Raw genomic sequence first — 17,127 nt, 5'->3', positions numbered from 1 at the left:
TCACGAGTTTCGTGTTAAAGCGCCACTTAAAATATTAGTGCACGCTCCTCGGATCACAGAAACTGTTTTCGGTAACGTAATTGTGTTTCAGCGTCGAATGAAGTTTTGCTTCTTTTCTAATAACTGTTTATGTATGCTCAATAGTGTCGTAAATGTAATGATTACAGCCACTGATTTGTCAGTGGCCTCGTTAGTAAATGCGCCAAAAGCCATAGAGGTTTAGTTATACTTCTGTTTTGATTTGATCTTTTAAATTTTAATTTGATCATTTTCTTGAATGTATCTGTGGTGGCATAATACAGTTTCAGTGGTGATTATTTTGTCATTCCCCATTTCTCATTTGGTAGCCGGAGTAACTTCAACCAGACATTAGTATTAAATCACAATGAGAAATGTTTGTCTTTGACATGCATGAATTAATAAATTAACTTTTTCTGCAAAACACACAATTCTCTATATGGCTGGAAACATGGGGATTTGATGAAATTAGCAACCCTGTCCCTGCAGCACCTTCACAAGCTTACCACAACTAAAATGTTAAAATTCAATTACAAGTGGTTAAACTGAAAATATTAGTGCACGCTCCTCAAATCGCATTCGCAACTGTTTAATGGATTATCTCGAAATGGTAATAAAAGTGTCAATGTTAAGCATAAACTGCAACCGTTTACCTGTTTAAAACAATGCATAGTTTGTGTTATATGATAAATTGTCTCTTCTGTTTTGCCTGATTGATTACAGGCATTCAGATAAATAAATAAGGGCAGAGCAAACATGAGCAAATAACCTATGCTATTACTACAATATTACTTGGCTAATACACTAAAGTGTGTTAAGTTTTAACACTAAGAGTGTTAAAGTTGAAAACCATACAGAACCAACAGGACACATCTTTTTAAAACACTTTTTTTTTTTATCCGATTCAAATTATTTTCAATTTCAAAACCGCAAAAACACAGAACAGAACAGAACAGTTTTTATGTGTGACCTGATCCATTTAAATGATTATATCTTGGGGGGAAATTATATAAAAAGAAAAAAATCCAAACCTATTTTTCACTTTGGTACAAAAAACTCAAATGATCTTGCAGGTCACTCACATATATTTTTCCAAACTGGTGTTGATTTGAACAAATTAAATGGATTAAACCTTAAGGAAACAAGTAACGGAAAAACAGTAAATGAAACTGTAACAGTTCCTTTGTCTTCTGACGGCACAGGAAGTAGAAACACTGACGTCTTCAGATTCCCAGAGTCTCTTTGGTCACCTGACATCCGAGCAGGACATTACCCACACACACACACTGAGACAGATCGCCCACTGAAACACACACACACACACACTCAAATCATCAGTGTGTGTCAAAGAACTGAAGATATTTGCTCAAGCGTGTCTTGATGAACGCTGACTGAGTGAATGTGGTCTGGAATGGAGATCTCACCTTTCTGAGAGCCGATCCATGACGCTGCCTTCATGGCCACAAACTGCCACTCGACCCGCTGGTCTATTTTACAGCCGTATAACCAGATCAGAGCCAGGAGAGTGGCCCATACTGACCCCTCCACCTGTGCACAAACCATCATACACTGCATTTGTTCCTGGACACAATCACAGCTGTCTTATTATTCATCACATCTCTCACCTGTGCTGGCTTCTGATTGGTCAGCTCATCCTCCGTCTTCCCAAACGCATCAGCCAGTGTGGCGTCCAGATCCCAGCAGCCTGACGCCTTTTGGAGAGAAACCAGCTGGAGTAACGGATCTGCAGTTGAACACACATACAGAGAAAGAGAAGTTATGCATTCAGTAACAAGTGCATTATCATAGTGCATTCAGTAACAAGTCCTTCTGGGGATCAGGTTCTACTATATTAATATAATAAATATAAAAATTACACAAATATTTATATTTAACACACACACACACACACACACACACACACACACACACACACACACACACACGTTCTTACCCAAGTTGTGAGACCAACGTCGCTTACCTAAAAGACAAACTCATCTCAAGATGCATATACTGAATATATACTGTTATGTGATAGAAACATTCTGACATTATAATTTTATACATGTTCTGAACAAATGTAATTGCTGCTCGGCATGAAAGTGTGTAGCCACAATGCTAACATACTGTGGGTGGTTTCTTACCAGCTCCCAGACGAACACCCTACATCTGATAGCTTAGAAAATAACAGCACACCTCACCTCAACAAGCCACATGAGTTTAAGGGATTTGCTCATGTCTGTAGCACAAATGGTTCGACACGAGCATTCTGTGCTCTTGCTGAGTGTGGTTTGGTTCTGTAAGTAGCAGCTGGACTGCGCTTCAATCTCGTTCTTCTATTCACTGTCTCTCATTAGGTATTTTTTTTTTATAAATAAACACATTAAATGTACAGTCTTGATAATATGAAGAAGTAAATTACTCAAATAAAATAATTACATGAACAATTAAATAAAGCAATAATTAAATGTACAAATGTCACAAAACTAATACTACATTGGGGTGCCATTTACCCAGCCGTGACGTAGACTTGACCCGTGACTTTGCGTCTACAGGAAGAGAAACCAAAGGTCAGAAAAGATTCAGATCTGGAGAAACAGCCAAGAACAGACACATCCAAAAGAACTAACAAACAAGAAAAGCTTTGCAATAGGGGTGGACTGATATGGTCATTTTTGACTGAAATGTTTTTTTAGTATAACACCGTGTCCTAACTACACGCGCCGCGACACGCGATAAAAGGTATCTTTTCCATGTTAATCAGAGTCGGCGACACGCGACGATTCTAATTTAGAAACGGTTTCTATTTTTCTGCGAAGTCACGCTGGAACAACAAACACAAAGTGTGGCGATGATAATCTCAGGTACTGTTTATATGCTTTATTTAATGTTAAAAGCGTGAAATGTGACTTTGAATATCATTTAGTGCTCCAGCTTTGTAGCTGTAAAGGCAACAATGGATATAATTCACCTCAGATCTTGAAATTAAACAAATGCAGGGCTCCAGACTAACTTTTTGCCTTGGTTGCACTGGTGCGCCTAACTTTTTTATTTAGGTGCACCAGCACAAAATTTGGGTGCACCCAAATTTTTCCTCGGATGTATCACCTTTAACGCCACAATTTTAAGGTCACCTTTTTATCACGCTCTATACACATTCATATATATTATGTAAATGAATTTAAACAAGAAGGTGTAGGTAAAAACTTTTATTTATTTTTTGAAGCACAATTATTAACGGTATTCCTACTCTTACCGATACTGCTTATCGATACAGTACTTTAACTGTATTCTTATGGTTCTTTTTGTTTTATATATAATAAACAAAGATAAACAATAGATAAACAATTAAACAAAGATACACTTTATATAGGCCTACAAAGTGCTTTAATTTCAGGAAGGCCTACTACTGTTCAGGCATGGTCTAAAAAGAAATCTAATAAAGTAATAAAATGTAAAATAACACTGTAAAATTTATCATAAATAGATTAATGCTTATCAAAGCTGAAGTTATTCTTTCGAGAGCTGTGAGTGGTTTTTCTCTTGTTGTTTGATTCGCAGTAATGGCGCAATCGTCAGCATGTTTATTAGACTGCGGCCCCTTTAAGACCGGGTGCAGATCTAATAGGCTACTGATGCACCATATTCTCCCAACTATTTCCATAACTACGTCCATTTAAGACATAAACTGTTTTTAGTGAATCTCAAAGCCGGTGATTTTGACACGCTTTTGTGTACAATTGATCGTTTAGACGCGCACAATCTGCACATGAAACCGAAAGTATAATTTGCTTGTCTCGGACTGTTTCGGAGCGCGCGCCGCCATGCGAACAACATCTCTTGCGCAGATTTTTGTGTTTTTAATAGCTCTTTCAATTATTAAACGCGTCCCGCAATTTAGCAACAGTAGCTAGACTGCATTTACAACAATCACCGATCGTGCTGATTCTGATTCTGAGATTTAGGGAGAAATGACAGCGTAATGCTGCGAAGGGAAGAAGTTGCGCGTAGATAGTTTTTAATGGTTTTACCTCAATATATTATTTTTTATAATCTTTGGAAGCCGAAATTTAAAATAAAATCAGACTAATATAACAGACCTTAAGTGTAACCAGGCTACGTTTGAATGTTTAATTCTGTCCTCCGTCGTCACTCATTAAGCAGGGCTGTCGTGTTGTGCGAGCTGTGGCATCGCGTGAGAGAAGAGTGTGAGTTCCGTCAAAGGAGAACAAACGCCAACAAACGTTCGTGCAGAGGCAGCGGATGCGAGGACGTTAGGCATATGCGACCAAATTGGTCGCACTCTAGAGCCCTGAAATGGAAACATTACCGTTAAAACTGTGAACAAACAAGTGTATTATTTGACAAAGATTGATTTAGTAACTCAGTAGCCTATGTATTTTTTAAATGGTGTAATATTTGTGAATTTGATTATGTAGCTACTTATCTATTTTCTTGCAAGTGCCGTAAAGAGATTACTCTCTAGTGCTGTGCACTTGCCGCGAGACTCCGCCCACAGGCTGTTCTGATTGGCTGTGATTTTTGATTGACGTTGTGGCGTCTCACAGTCGCGTCGCGTCTAGTGTGGACAGACACAGTGCCTGTCACTGGAATCTTATCGTGTCGCATGTAGTTAGGACATGGTGTAATCCTAAAGGCCGAGGCCAGTATTTGTTTTTCAAATGTCAATGAATCCATAAAAAAAAGCTGTTTTCACCATTCCGTCATTTCCAGTCAATGTTACAGAATGGACGCAAGTAGAAAGTTGTGACTGTTTTAGTAAACAACACAAATACATTCTCACAGGCACAAAGAGACTGAAGAGAATCACTTACCACATCCTCCCTAAAACAGAAGAAGAAAAAAACAAACATTTTACATACATTGCAAACTGAGAATTGATATGAAAAGCATTTAAAATCCTTGCTGTCATTCAAACACAACAAAACACTGATCCATACACATTCAGAGCACAAAAACACATGATATATGATTGATCTTACCCCGGAAGGCTCCTCATCGCTTTCCTAAAAAAAACACATTTATTTCACATCTTAAAGGCAACATGGAACTTTCTAAATACATTTCCAAAACTTAATTTGACATATTAATAAGGAGGAAACATCACATGTACTGTAGTAAATAGTCAACAGGCAGTAAAAATGATTCATACTCACACAATCAGAGCTCCATCGCCCACCGCCTCTTAACCTTGGTCTGTCTGGAAAATGTAGAAACCCTAAAACAGAAATGGATTGCGATTATCATATGATATGTATAAGGGAACATTGGCTTTGAATTTATAATATGAACAGACACAGACATCCTCACAAGATCACAATCGTCGCACTAACCGTGTGTCTGCACTCTTCTCTGCAGCAGGGGTCCTCTCACAGTCTGTCTGCTGTCTTTATTAACGGCAATGAAGGCTGTATGAACACTGCTCACTCCTGCCTGAACACTGAGCGCCATTATCTTTCTCCTGACGCTCTTCAGCCTCGCACTACTAGCCCTTTCTTTCTGCTCCAGAAAACGGATCCGGGTCCGAGCCGCCAGCCGATGGACGGCCAACCTGCAAAAACATGGAGGAAATTTGTTGGATTTGAAAAGCAAACAGTGAATGTCAGTCCAGTTCAATGTGTTTCTATGTATGTTTGTGTGTGTTACCCAGTTTCCTCAGTTGGTTTGAGGCAGAAGTGGAGCTGGTTTGTTACTCGTTGATCTTTAAGCTTGTACTTGACTGTCACCATTCCCTCAGAGTCTCCCGAACTCTATGAGACAGTAAAAGATGACTAATAGCAAATAAAAAGCAAAAATATATGAGCTATAAGGAGTTTTCTGGCCTCTTTTCTAAGCATTTCAATTTTAGGTAGTTAAACCTTTTAGGCTTCAGAAAAGGGTCACAAAAGCACCATAAACACATCACGGTTGAAATGACTCGTGAACTTTATTATATGTCTCCTCTAGGGTTGGGTATTGTTTGAACTATAACGAATCCGATTCTCGAATATCGATTTTCCTATTTTCGATTCCAAAAAGGTTAAAAAAACTTGGATGTCATGCACATTAATTCTAAGTCTTATTGCAAAACATTAAATTGTAGCTGAATACCATGAACAAAAATGAACAGGCTAACATTAACACACAAGGAACTATTGCCTATGGTTTAAAAATATCACTGCAAAAACAACTGGCCTAACTAATATAAATTTCAAAGAATTTTAAAGACAAGTAAACACTCAGTAATTAAAAAAGCACAAATAAACAAATTAGCAATCACACAAATAAACACAACTGAACCAAGATATGACTGAAAAAAACAACAACAACAGTGTTTTAAGATTTTCAGGTATTTAGGTACAGAAACTAATCAAATGTAAAATAACACTGCTTTTTATAAATGAAATATACATTAGAAATATAATAACAAAAGTTATTCAGTCAAGAACAGTGAGTGAATTTTCTCTGTCTTTTGTTGTTTGATTATAATTTTAGGCTGCTGTTACCTTAAAAGCTAGACAAATCCAATATATTGATGCACATGTTTAACCAACTGCATTTTAGGGGTGTAAGAAAAAATCGATACACTTGAGTATCGCGATATTTTATTTTGCAATACTGTATCGATTTTCAAAAACGCAATATCGATTTTTTTTTTTTTTACGTCCAAAAATATTCATGGTAAGACCGTAAGACAGTGGTTCACGTTTATGTTGTTTAAATCCCTACCACTAGATAGCTATGCTGAGACGCACCACTAGTGTCCTCGCCAGGCTCGCCTATAATGGTGCGTGTCCACTGGACATTTTAGGATTGACAGCGGACCGGAGAAAGCTTTGAGAGCGACCGAGAGCGTCAAAAAGTTGGGCAGTTCCTTTATACAAATATCAAGCGAAAAACGCAGTCGGCAGCCAATTGCTGTGAGGTTCGGGATGTGACGTCTGTCTTGAGAGTTTAAACATATGCAAATTGTGCCGGAGTTTATGCTGGATTTAGTGCGTAAATCATTTTGTTTACAAATTAGACGTTGTGCAGTTGTTATATATATGTTGAATATTTCATTTTGGATGTGTTTATTGTGATTATATTGGCTGGTTTTATAAAAGTTTATACAATTGAAAGGATATCTTTGCTTGGTGCATTTGGAAACAAAGCTTGTCTATTTCTAAATGTAATCGCGTGCATCGTTCACACGAAACACGAATAGAGCATCTGGCGCGAGTGATTTCAATGTTAAGTCAATGCAAAGACGCGTTTACGCGCGTCTGGAGGTCCTGCGGTACGAGGCGTTTAGCGCGGCGCGGTTCGCCTCTTTCGCGCGTAATGAAACTTGATTTCAATATATGACACATTCATTTTGTTCACTTTCATCCACTTTCATTCATTTTCGTCCAGTTCACGTTGTTGTTTTGTATTGTGACAGGGGCTATGTATTTTCTTTTATTATGGCCTACTTGAGCATATAAAAATTTGCTCACTAAGAACCTGTAAACCACAATCCCAAACTGGCAGTTTGATTTTCTGTGTACTGAATTGTTTACCTAAAGTAAACTTCTTTGACTTTTATGCACATCATGTCTTTTTTTTAATATTTTTAATATATTTTACTTTAAAAAAATCCCAATATATCGCCTTATGCACAGTATCGAAATATATTGCAATATATTGAATCGTGACCCATGTATCGTGATACGTATCGTATCGCCAGATTCTTGCCAATACACAGCCCTACTGCATTTACAAGGATATTTTTTAATATTTTGTGCCTATTTGTCCATTCAAATTCAAAAAGATGTGGAAGAGAACTCAACATTCAGTAAGAGAGGCGGCTTCTGCGCGCACACTTTGAATAAACAGTGCACGGGTCTTCTTGCACTTCAATCACATTAAAATGCACACAGAGGAACCGTTTCTTATCGAATCACCGGTTCTTGTAAATTTAAAAAACGGTTCTCGATGCCAATCCCTAGTCTCCTCAAGTCAAAAAATACCTTTGTGTGTGAAAAAGAAAAACATTTAAGTTCTTATTCTTTTTAGTCCGCCACAACGGCAATTAATCAATAAAAAAAATAAGCATATGATTAATTCAGAAATTACTCTAATTCATGCATTACAATTAATACATGAAAAATATATGCTATATCATCCTACCTCTCCTTTAAGTTGGGCGTAAATGAGTGCCCTTTGACCCTGGAAGAGCACTTTGATGGGTTGAGACAGTTTTTCAACCCTAATGCCATCTGGAAGGGTCCAGTTCACAGAGATATTAAACACAGGGGGCTGCAGCGCAAACCTGAGGGACTGCATCACCTGAGATAGTTTAAGAGAAAGAGAAACCATTGAGACATTTGACTAGGAAACATCTGTGCCTGTGAAATCCAGTGGAGAGCTTTACTTTGGGCTGCATGCGGTCGGTGCCTGTGATGAACTGAGCGTGACCAGATCCTTCCCTGGCCATTCCTGTGATGAGGGCGGTACTTGCACCCTCACCAATCCCGAATGAGAAACACCTGAAGACAATAAACTCTGTTACTGTAAGTGATGAAGAGATGAATGATGGGAAGATCAAACCCAGCAGACCTTTACCTGTGAGAGTGAACATGATGTTTCACCAGGTCCAGCACCTCTTTAGTGTTTCTCACCTCTCCATCAGTGAAGATGAACAGCTGAAGAGAGAACAATTAATATCAGACATGGGAAATCCTTTGGCAGCACCTTTGGACAAAATTTGAAAATCAGAAAAAATGTTAACCAATATCTTTCAATTAGAGCCCGACCGATATATCGGCAGGCCGATATTATCGGCCGATATTAGGCATTTTCCAATCTATCGGTATCGGCATTTATAACGGCCGATTTAAAAAAATAGAATTATATAGTTTGTCGTCCAGAGGGCGCTATACAACGTCCCAATTGACAACACTCCTGTATAACGCGCCACACATCGCGTGGCTGATCCAGCCAGAGTCACCCAGAGAGAACAACGGTTAAGTTAAGAAAAATTCGGGACAGTCCCGAAATCTGAGCTGTTGTCCCGAATCCAGCCTTAATTGTCCCGAAAATTACACTTAAGCAAAATATTGAGTACATATTGTCTGATAAAATATTAAAAACTGTCCGTGGAGATTGAGTCGTGCTGCAGCCAGCCCCCGCCGGCTGCTCATTGGCTGCGGCATCTTTTTTGTTTCTTTTTTCAAAGATACAGAAAGGCGCGAATTTAGATATGCATTGATAAGCTAATTTTAGAGAGCGCAAGTTGCAGCCGCCGCGAGGACAGTGAATGTGCAGGCAGTCATAAAGGAGTGAGGAAACAGAATTGGTCGCGGCACTGTGTGCAAAAAATACTTCGGCCTAATGTCGGGTTACACAAAGCAAAACATCTACACAATTATTTAGTTTTCTTATTTAATGACGACAATTTAGTTGTAGGCTAATAATAATGTTGGAATAAGGCTTATTTGCGTTCGCTATAGCCTGAAAGGTCTGATTTACGCACTGTAACAAGTGATTTTTTTTTTTTTTTTTTACAATTTGAGACGCAGAGCGAGCGAGAGAGAGAGAGAGAGAGGTGCGCGCGCGAGACGCTGAGAGAGAGAAAGAGAGAGAGAGAGAGAGGTGCGCGCGCGAGACGCTGAGAGAGAGAAGAGAGAGAGAGAGAGAGAGAGAGAGAGAGAGAGAGGTGCGCGCGAGACGCAGAACGAGCGAGAGAGAGAGGGGTGCACGCGCGAGACGGAGAGGGAGAGAGAGAGGTGCGTGCGTGCGTGAGACGCAGAGAGAGAGAGAGAGAGAGAGAGAGAGAGAGAGAGAGAGAGAGAGAGAGAGAGAGAGATTGTTGTTGTTATTTATCAGAACTTAACAGAATTTGTCTCCAGTCCTATTCAAAGTTATATTTATGAACCAAGTCTTTTAAAACTGGTAACTTTGATTTGGTTGTTGTTGTTGTTTTTTTGTTCAAAGGACTTTACGTTTCATATCTTAAGTTTGTATTTATACAGCCCACATACATAGAACAGGCAGATATTTTGAATGTTGTGTAAGTGCAGTTTATAGGAAATGGGTCTAATATCCAGTTTATTTTCAAAATCTAAATATCGGCTTATAAATCGGCTCTTTTCGAGTTAATATCGGCATCGGCCCCCAAAAATCCATATCGGTCGGGCTCTACTTTCAATGGCAGCTCATCGGGGGAGGTAAGGAAGGCACAGCGCAATTAAAATTGAGGAGAAAAATCAAACAATATACTTTTAATAAAATTCACAGTAATTCATTTCATGACTTCAGAATGTGTATTTCACTATTGTACTCCATGAAATACTACAGACGTCAGAACCCCAAGTGGCAACGCAGCTCATCCGTGTAAACGTGCCGAATGTGTAATGTATATGTGTAATGTCATTTTCCTAATTTTTCAGTCTAAAAGTGACCAAACAACTGTGCCTCCCCTAATTTAAAACCCATGAACCATATAACTTGTGTACAAGAGTAACTGCAGCATTTCCACCTACTGTCAGAGAGTGAACTAGCCTGTTCATTACAATTATACTATATACTGTCCCATATTACAGAATAGCAGAATGTCCAGAGACCAAAAGGGATCAAATTAGATCTAAACATACATTTGCAAAATTATTCAACACCCAAAAGTCAAATTTTGTAGCGAGTCCTTTACCGTTTATAACCTCAAATAAATGTTGACTAAGTTCTTACAAGCTTCTGACACTCTCTTTTGGGATTCCTTGTGTGCAAAAGCTTCTAGTTCACTGATATTCTTTGTTTCCATGCAACCACTTTCTTAAAATCTCACCAAAGATTTAAGGAAATTTATATCTGGAGCAGGCCACTCAAGAAATGTTGAGTGCACTGAAATGTTTTTCCTCAAATCATCAGGCCATCTAGCAAGTCTTTAGCACTAAATTGATGGTTTTTCTCAGCTGCTCTGATCAAAAATCGTATTCCCCTTGATGAAATTGTGCCCTGGAAGTTTTGCTATGGTACCATACATTTTAGGCCGATAGCCTTGTATAGGCAAGGCTTTGAGATGTAATGCGGTTGCGGTTCAGGCGACCTGAGTTCGAGTCCCAGCTCAGGGACCTTTCGTGATTTAAAAAAAGTTAAACAGCAAAACAGTAAAAATAGATGTTCCAACTTTACAGCAAAAAATAAATGTTTTACAGCCTGGTACAAAAAGTGGGTTTGGTCTATATAGCTAATTTTGCCATTCATGACACCTGTGAGGTTTAAATAATATTATATTATATTATATATATAACCGTTTAAATAATATTAAGCCTTAAAGTTCTGCATAATTAAGGGCGTGGCCACTTGAGTGACAGGTGGATTGCTGCTGTCACTACTAGCCGTTTGTCAGCTGTCTGTTAGCCGTCACGTCACCTCAGCTAATCCCGCCTCTTTGCCCATTTTCAATTTATCACAAAACCATAAAATAATGTGTGGTGACACGCTGCTAAGATGGCGACGGCCGGCTCCGCCCACTTTGGGCTTCAAAAATGCTCTTCAGAAACCTACGGGTGACATCACAGACACTACGTCCATATTTTTTTAGTCTACAAGTAAAATGTGTATGATGTAGTATTTCAGTTGATTTACTCTTGCCAAGCTCTGATTTCAGCGAGACACATGAAGAAGCAACAACATCGTGGCTATTTGACTTGTGCTCATTTCATTCATAGAGTTAACATTCACTTCACACACTCATTAGTGTGTAGTGCATGTGTCGCAACTTTAAACACAATTGCGTTTTAACCAGGGCTCCGAACCGGTTCAATGAAAGAAAAAAAAAAACGTAAACGAACGAAATTTTGACAGGAACATAACCAGAAACGGAAACTAAGTCAAATGTAATATTCTGAACAGAAACGCAAATTTGAACGCAGAAACGGAGAACGCAGAAATCAGAAACGCATTTTGTGCGTTTTGAAACCAGCGAAAATTGCAGGATGGTAGAACATGGATTCACATAATGTCACATCACGTACTTGAAGCGCTTCTGTGAACGGAGAAAACAATAAAACAAAATATATAAAACATAATAGGCCTATATACGATAAATAATTACAGATTAAGGAAAATTTTTGTTTCAGGTCATTGTGACGGGCTCCAAAGTGGATTCGTGCCGAATGAGAGAGGTATGGCTTCAGTTTCACTTTAAATTAATTTGTTGTGGCTTGACGTTTATATAGCCTGAATACTGTTACCTTTAGAGAATTTGTTATGGAGTGAGGGGAACTAAAATAGCCTATAGTTTTATAGAGTTTGTAAACATTTACCGGTATTTTATATGATTATATAACCTTTTTTTTTTTTAACCATGCAACAAACATTTTAAAAGTGTTTCCTTTCGTTGAATACATTTGGACAACATCTTGTTGTAAAATGTAATGATGTATTGGCTATGACTAGATGGCAAATGCAAGACTCTCTTCATGTTTTTGAGTAAAGAAAACAGCAAAAAAAAACAAATTAAATTAAATAAAATAAATAACGTTATTAACCGGGTTTTTTGTACTAATCAAACCAGTTTCGGAACGGATAATACAGAAGGAACACATGAATAGAAATGTTAAAATACGGATTCTGCTTGGAGTAAACCGATGTAAATATTTTTTGCCCTGGTTTTAACACAATTTTTACCCTAGTCCAGCGGTTCTCAAACATTTTTGGTCGCGACACCCTTTAAACCTTTAAAAAAAAAAATCTCTCGGAACGATTTTTTACATTGAAAAACGTGCAATGAAAAACAGGAATAGTTTCAATATGTCATGTCATTGAATCATAACAGTAAGAGAGAATAATAGACCAGAACTTGAACTTTTAATTTAAATAACCAACAACATTTAAATAGTTAAGTGATGCTTTGGATGGACACTATATAAAAGCGGCAATATATAGCAGCTTTGGAGAGTGCCTCATCAGCTCAGCTTCTTGTTGGTCTTCTCACTGGAACACGCACAGCAGCGGAGTGGCGCGTTCACAATAGCAGCTTGTGATTCGGTCCGCTGAAGAGGTGTTTTTCTATGGCGAGCAACTTCTATGTTGGGCTTGTTCCAACGGTCTGAAGAAGAACGATTCAGTGTAACTGCCATTCGTTGCCGCTTTATAAAGGCAGAGCGATAACCGCTTTCACGCACTTGAAACGCCGTAGTAACGTAGCAGCTGTTTGTTTTGTTTTTTTTCTGCTGATCTCCCGCGCACCCCCTGCAGTAACCTTGGGCCCCCCCCCTGGCCTACTTTGAGAACCACTGCCCTAGTCAGTGACTTAAAAACAGCAATGTTTTTGCAAAATACAGTTTGAATAATTATGAAATCGAAAAAATCCTATAGTTCAAAAATATTACATTGTAGCCTAGTGTTATGTATACCTATTTAAAAAGAAAAAACTCTGGATCTTAAGGAAAGCTTACATTTGTAAATTGTCTCTGTGGGGTTAAATAAATTGCAAGTCTCCATGACAGATTTAATTTAAATATGGTAAATTTAAATAATTAAAAATTACTGCACTTCCTTTATCTGTCACTCTACATCTTTTTAACGCACACAATGAAGCATTGATGTTTAGGGAGAATACAAATGTGTGCTGTATCACTTTAAAAGCCATAAATGTACATACAGTGATGTAATTAATTTATTAATTCATGCATGTTGAGGTGTTGTCGTACCTGTCTGGGGTGGTTGGGCTTACAGGGCTGACTGTAGATGTATTTTAGAGGCTGTAAAAGCTCTGTGCCGCCCATGTCTGCTTGCATTCTCTTCACACTCCTCAGAGCCTCATCCATTGTGTCCTGACTGTACTCGACACTCTCACTGCAGTGAAACACACAAACACATCTCCTCATCTCCTCTGACAGATTTAAAAATGTAATATCTGAATATCTATGAATGAAGATCTAGTTACTAGAGAGAGAAGGCCTCAAAACGAGAGCCAAATCCAAAGATATTGAAGTAGCATCCCATGGGCAGACTCTTCAACAGTAACAGCAGAGTGTCCTATAGTAGAGAGACATGGAAAGGTATAGTGCGTCTCATCTGAATATGTGTCAACAGACCCAAATGCACATTTAAATCTTACCTTTGCGCTTTCTATGCGCGTCTGTGCCCCTTTCCCATGATGCATCTCTTCACCCATACTGCCTGATCTGTCCATCACGAAAATAAACTCTCCTTGTGTTGTCAGTGATGACGTCACTTCCTCTGGGAATTCTGGGTACAAACTTATCATGACCACTGGGTCCCTCATCAGAGAGCCTGAAATAGAGAGAGAGAGAGTCAGTGAAACCTCGATCACTCAATCCCATAATGCCAGTGATCTGCAGGTCCGACCTGATGGGGCAGTGGCCACTCCTGCCTCCACTATAGCAGAGGGCTGATGGGTATCCTGATAGTACAGAAACAGCTCAACGTCCTTATCAAACATGTGACCAGGACTCAGATTCACCTACACACATAAAAACACATGCATAACACTGCTGTGCTCACACATCCAGATAAACACATGAAGACACACACAGTACCGTAGCCTGAGTGTGATCCGGGCGGAGGAACACTAGAGGATCCAGAGTGCAGTTGGACTCTAGTTTGGAGATGGGCTTTGGAGAGCTCACATGGACACTGAGAGTCAGCGTGTAAGGAGCAGCTCCACATCCTGATGAAATCTCTGAGACTATACCAGCTCCTGAACCTGACACACACACACACACACACAGAGAGTGTGTTAGAATCAGCTTCTCTCTGCTAATAAAGTGTGTGTAGCAGCTGCTGTACCTGCTGGTGTGTATCGGGGGTTGAGTACAGCCGGCAGACAGAAGCGCAGCGAGTGGTCGGCCTGCACATCGAGCTCGGTGACGTAGATGATGGTGACGGCAGCGTTCTGACCCGGCGACAGACACCCGACACTCAGTCCGAACACATCAGGACTCTCTGCGCTCTCTTCCAGCAGAAACGCCTGCTGACCCGAACTCACAGCGTCATCATACTGATCCCTCGCCTGCAAGACACAGTTATATTACATAGTGCACAGTAAAAATATAAGCAAATCGGCATCCTGTTGGTTTGTATTTGGACTCACGGTTTCTCTGTCTTGCACCTCTGCCACAATCTCCTGCTCTCCGATCTTGGCACTGAAGTGGCAGACAGCAGCATCAGCGGGCAGAGGGAACACGAACAAGGCCTCCAGGGGGCGCTCTTCCTCATTCACATACAGCAGAGTGGAGGAGACTGTGGAGACATGATCCTGAACACGAACCTCCACTGAGATGCTCTTCAGAGGCACTGAGTCACACAAACCAACAGAACATCACAAATACACATTATATATAGGTCTCTGAGAGATAAATAAAGGGTTGAATAGAGAATTTAACATGTGACAACAGGCCCTAGTTAGCTACCATTTTGAAAATGTGACAACTCGTCCCAGTTGACCGTTAAAAAATATTTTTTTTCATCCTTTGAGAACAATCTGTCGGTTAAAATCTACATTCATCCAATATTATAGCAATAGCTAACTGTTACTTAAATAAAATCCTCGTGACAAACGTCCCTGTGTGGAAAAACACCTCAGCTGTCGAACATATTAAAAACTAAAGTTTAAATTCAGGTAACGTTACCAGTAAACAGGTGAATTCATACCTGGCTCATTTTTCTGAGTCACAAGACCGCAGTTCACCATTTTGACACTCCTTTCAACGAAATGACGATTATCCGTTAAACGAAGGAGAAACTCAAACACCGAAACTAACGTTACCTTTAAATGTGCCTCAAATCTTCAAAGATTTAACGTTACTCATTTAATGAGTAAATCTGTGGTTCTGAACGTTTCTAAAGCGGCCAAACGTTTGGGGAAGGTGAATCGATTTCACCGAGTAACCGCTGCTTTACTCATGAATATTAATTAGGCGACGTCGTAGGTAGGCAGAAGTGACATCACGTGGTCGTTTAACTCTCGGGTCATTTTGACCCGAAACTCATTTTTATTTTATCTTTAAAATTAGTTCATCTAAATTAGACATTCTTGAAGTTGAAATTCACAAAAGAAAATGGATTCGAGGAGTTTCTGGTCTTCTTTTTTCAATTTTTTCAAATAAAAATCAGTCACAATACAGACCACACAGATATGAAATGGTTAGACTTGAACACATTTACAGTGCAGAACAACATCCCCTCACCCCCACATAAATGCAAAATAAATGGTGAAGTTATAACAGCATTTTTTGATTATGAATTAAAGTCAGCATTTTCAAATAAATATTATTGAAGGTTGTACTTGTTTTAATTTTTTTTCCACTGCTGTCCACCTTACTAACTAATTCTTACTTGAATTATTACAATATCTGACACTTCATTCTAAACAGAAAAACCTAAAAATTCCTCAAAATTAAAACTAAAAATGCTAAAACTTAAAAAAATATATTTTATAATGTCTAAATATATACCTGAAGAAATACTGAAGAGAAAAACTGAAGTAACTGACTTTAGGCCCCAAAGGAAGAATTCATTATTTGCTCCATATAGACACTATAAGGCCATCTAGTGGCAAGAGTCATGAAATATCATGTTATTTATTTTTATTTTTTTCCTGTAAGAGGTCGGCAGAGATGAGGTAAGATATTTTGAGCTGATATAACAGGGGAATGCATGTATTGGGGACTTAATTTTGTATTTATGTTGAAAGAATGTGAAGAATTTGCTTAAATTCTATTATTTATTGATAAAATCTAGTAATTTTAAGGTAAACAAAATATCTCCAAAGAAATTGGTTTTAAAAATGAAAAATAATATCAAAATGAAATGATAAGCTTTCTGGACAAGCAGAAGATGAGGGTTAAACTGAGTCATAAGTCTGGCTATAAACACAAATATTATTTAGGTTATATTCAAAAACTCCTCCCCCTCAAACTTCTGAGCCAAGTGGAATTTCCAAATGATAAATTCCAGGCAACTTCAATACGGGTAATCCATCAGTTATTTGTACTTTACAAACAGAATTTGTCCTTTATAAACTTTTTTTAATTGTAACTCTTTCATTTTTCATAATTTTAAGGGTGTTGAAATTTTATATACACATACTTTTGGTTATAGAATGCAATTTGTGACTAT

The 17,127-nt window shown here is 38.6% G+C and overlaps 1 protein-coding gene across 1 annotated transcript; it reads right to left on the bottom strand.

Moving 5' to 3' along the window:
- Window positions 1-1,124: 1,124 nt before the first annotated feature.
- On the bottom strand, window positions 1,125-15,803 carry LOC311282750 (von Willebrand factor A domain-containing protein 5A-like). The gene is made up of 21 exons (XM_084396767.1): window positions 15,661-15,803; window positions 15,101-15,303; window positions 14,797-15,019; window positions 14,547-14,713; window positions 14,356-14,470; window positions 14,105-14,280; window positions 13,931-14,022; window positions 13,695-13,839; window positions 8,605-8,684; window positions 8,414-8,528; window positions 8,170-8,328; window positions 5,686-5,789; window positions 5,373-5,590; window positions 5,196-5,257; window positions 5,022-5,045; window positions 4,854-4,863; window positions 2,532-2,567; window positions 1,973-1,999; window positions 1,644-1,762; window positions 1,443-1,566; window positions 1,125-1,321 (listed from the first exon to the last, which is right to left on the bottom strand). The coding sequence occupies exons 1-21, from the start codon at window positions 15,698-15,700 to the stop codon at window positions 1,242-1,244; spliced, it is 2,319 nt and encodes a 772-aa protein (XP_084252893.1). The 5' UTR covers window positions 15,701-15,803; the 3' UTR covers window positions 1,125-1,241.
- Window positions 15,804-17,127: the final 1,324 nt, after the last annotated feature.

Source organism: Rutilus rutilus (assembly GCF_951802725.1).
Source record: "Rutilus rutilus genome assembly, chromosome: 23".
Classification (NCBI taxonomy): domain Eukaryota; kingdom Metazoa; phylum Chordata; class Actinopteri; order Cypriniformes; family Leuciscidae; genus Rutilus; species Rutilus rutilus.
The sequence above is the reverse complement of the archived record's forward strand: the minus strand, read 5'-3'. Positions and strand labels throughout refer to the sequence as shown.

What these genes read in the sequence shown, in the direction of transcription:
- LOC311282750 (XM_084396767.1), bottom strand. Translation starts at nt 15,700, where the DNA reads ATGGTGAACTGCGGTCTTGTGACTCAGAAAAATGAGCCAG. An exon ending in GACTCAGAAAAATGAGCCAG is followed by an intron (nt 15,304 to 15,660) that starts GTATGAATTCAC and finishes TGTGTGACTCAG; the next exon opens with TGCCTCTGAAGAGCATCTCA. An exon ending in CGCGCATAGAAAGCGCAAAG is followed by an intron (nt 14,023 to 14,104) that starts GTAAGATTTAAA and finishes TCTCTACTATAG; the next exon opens with GACACTCTGCTGTTACTGTT.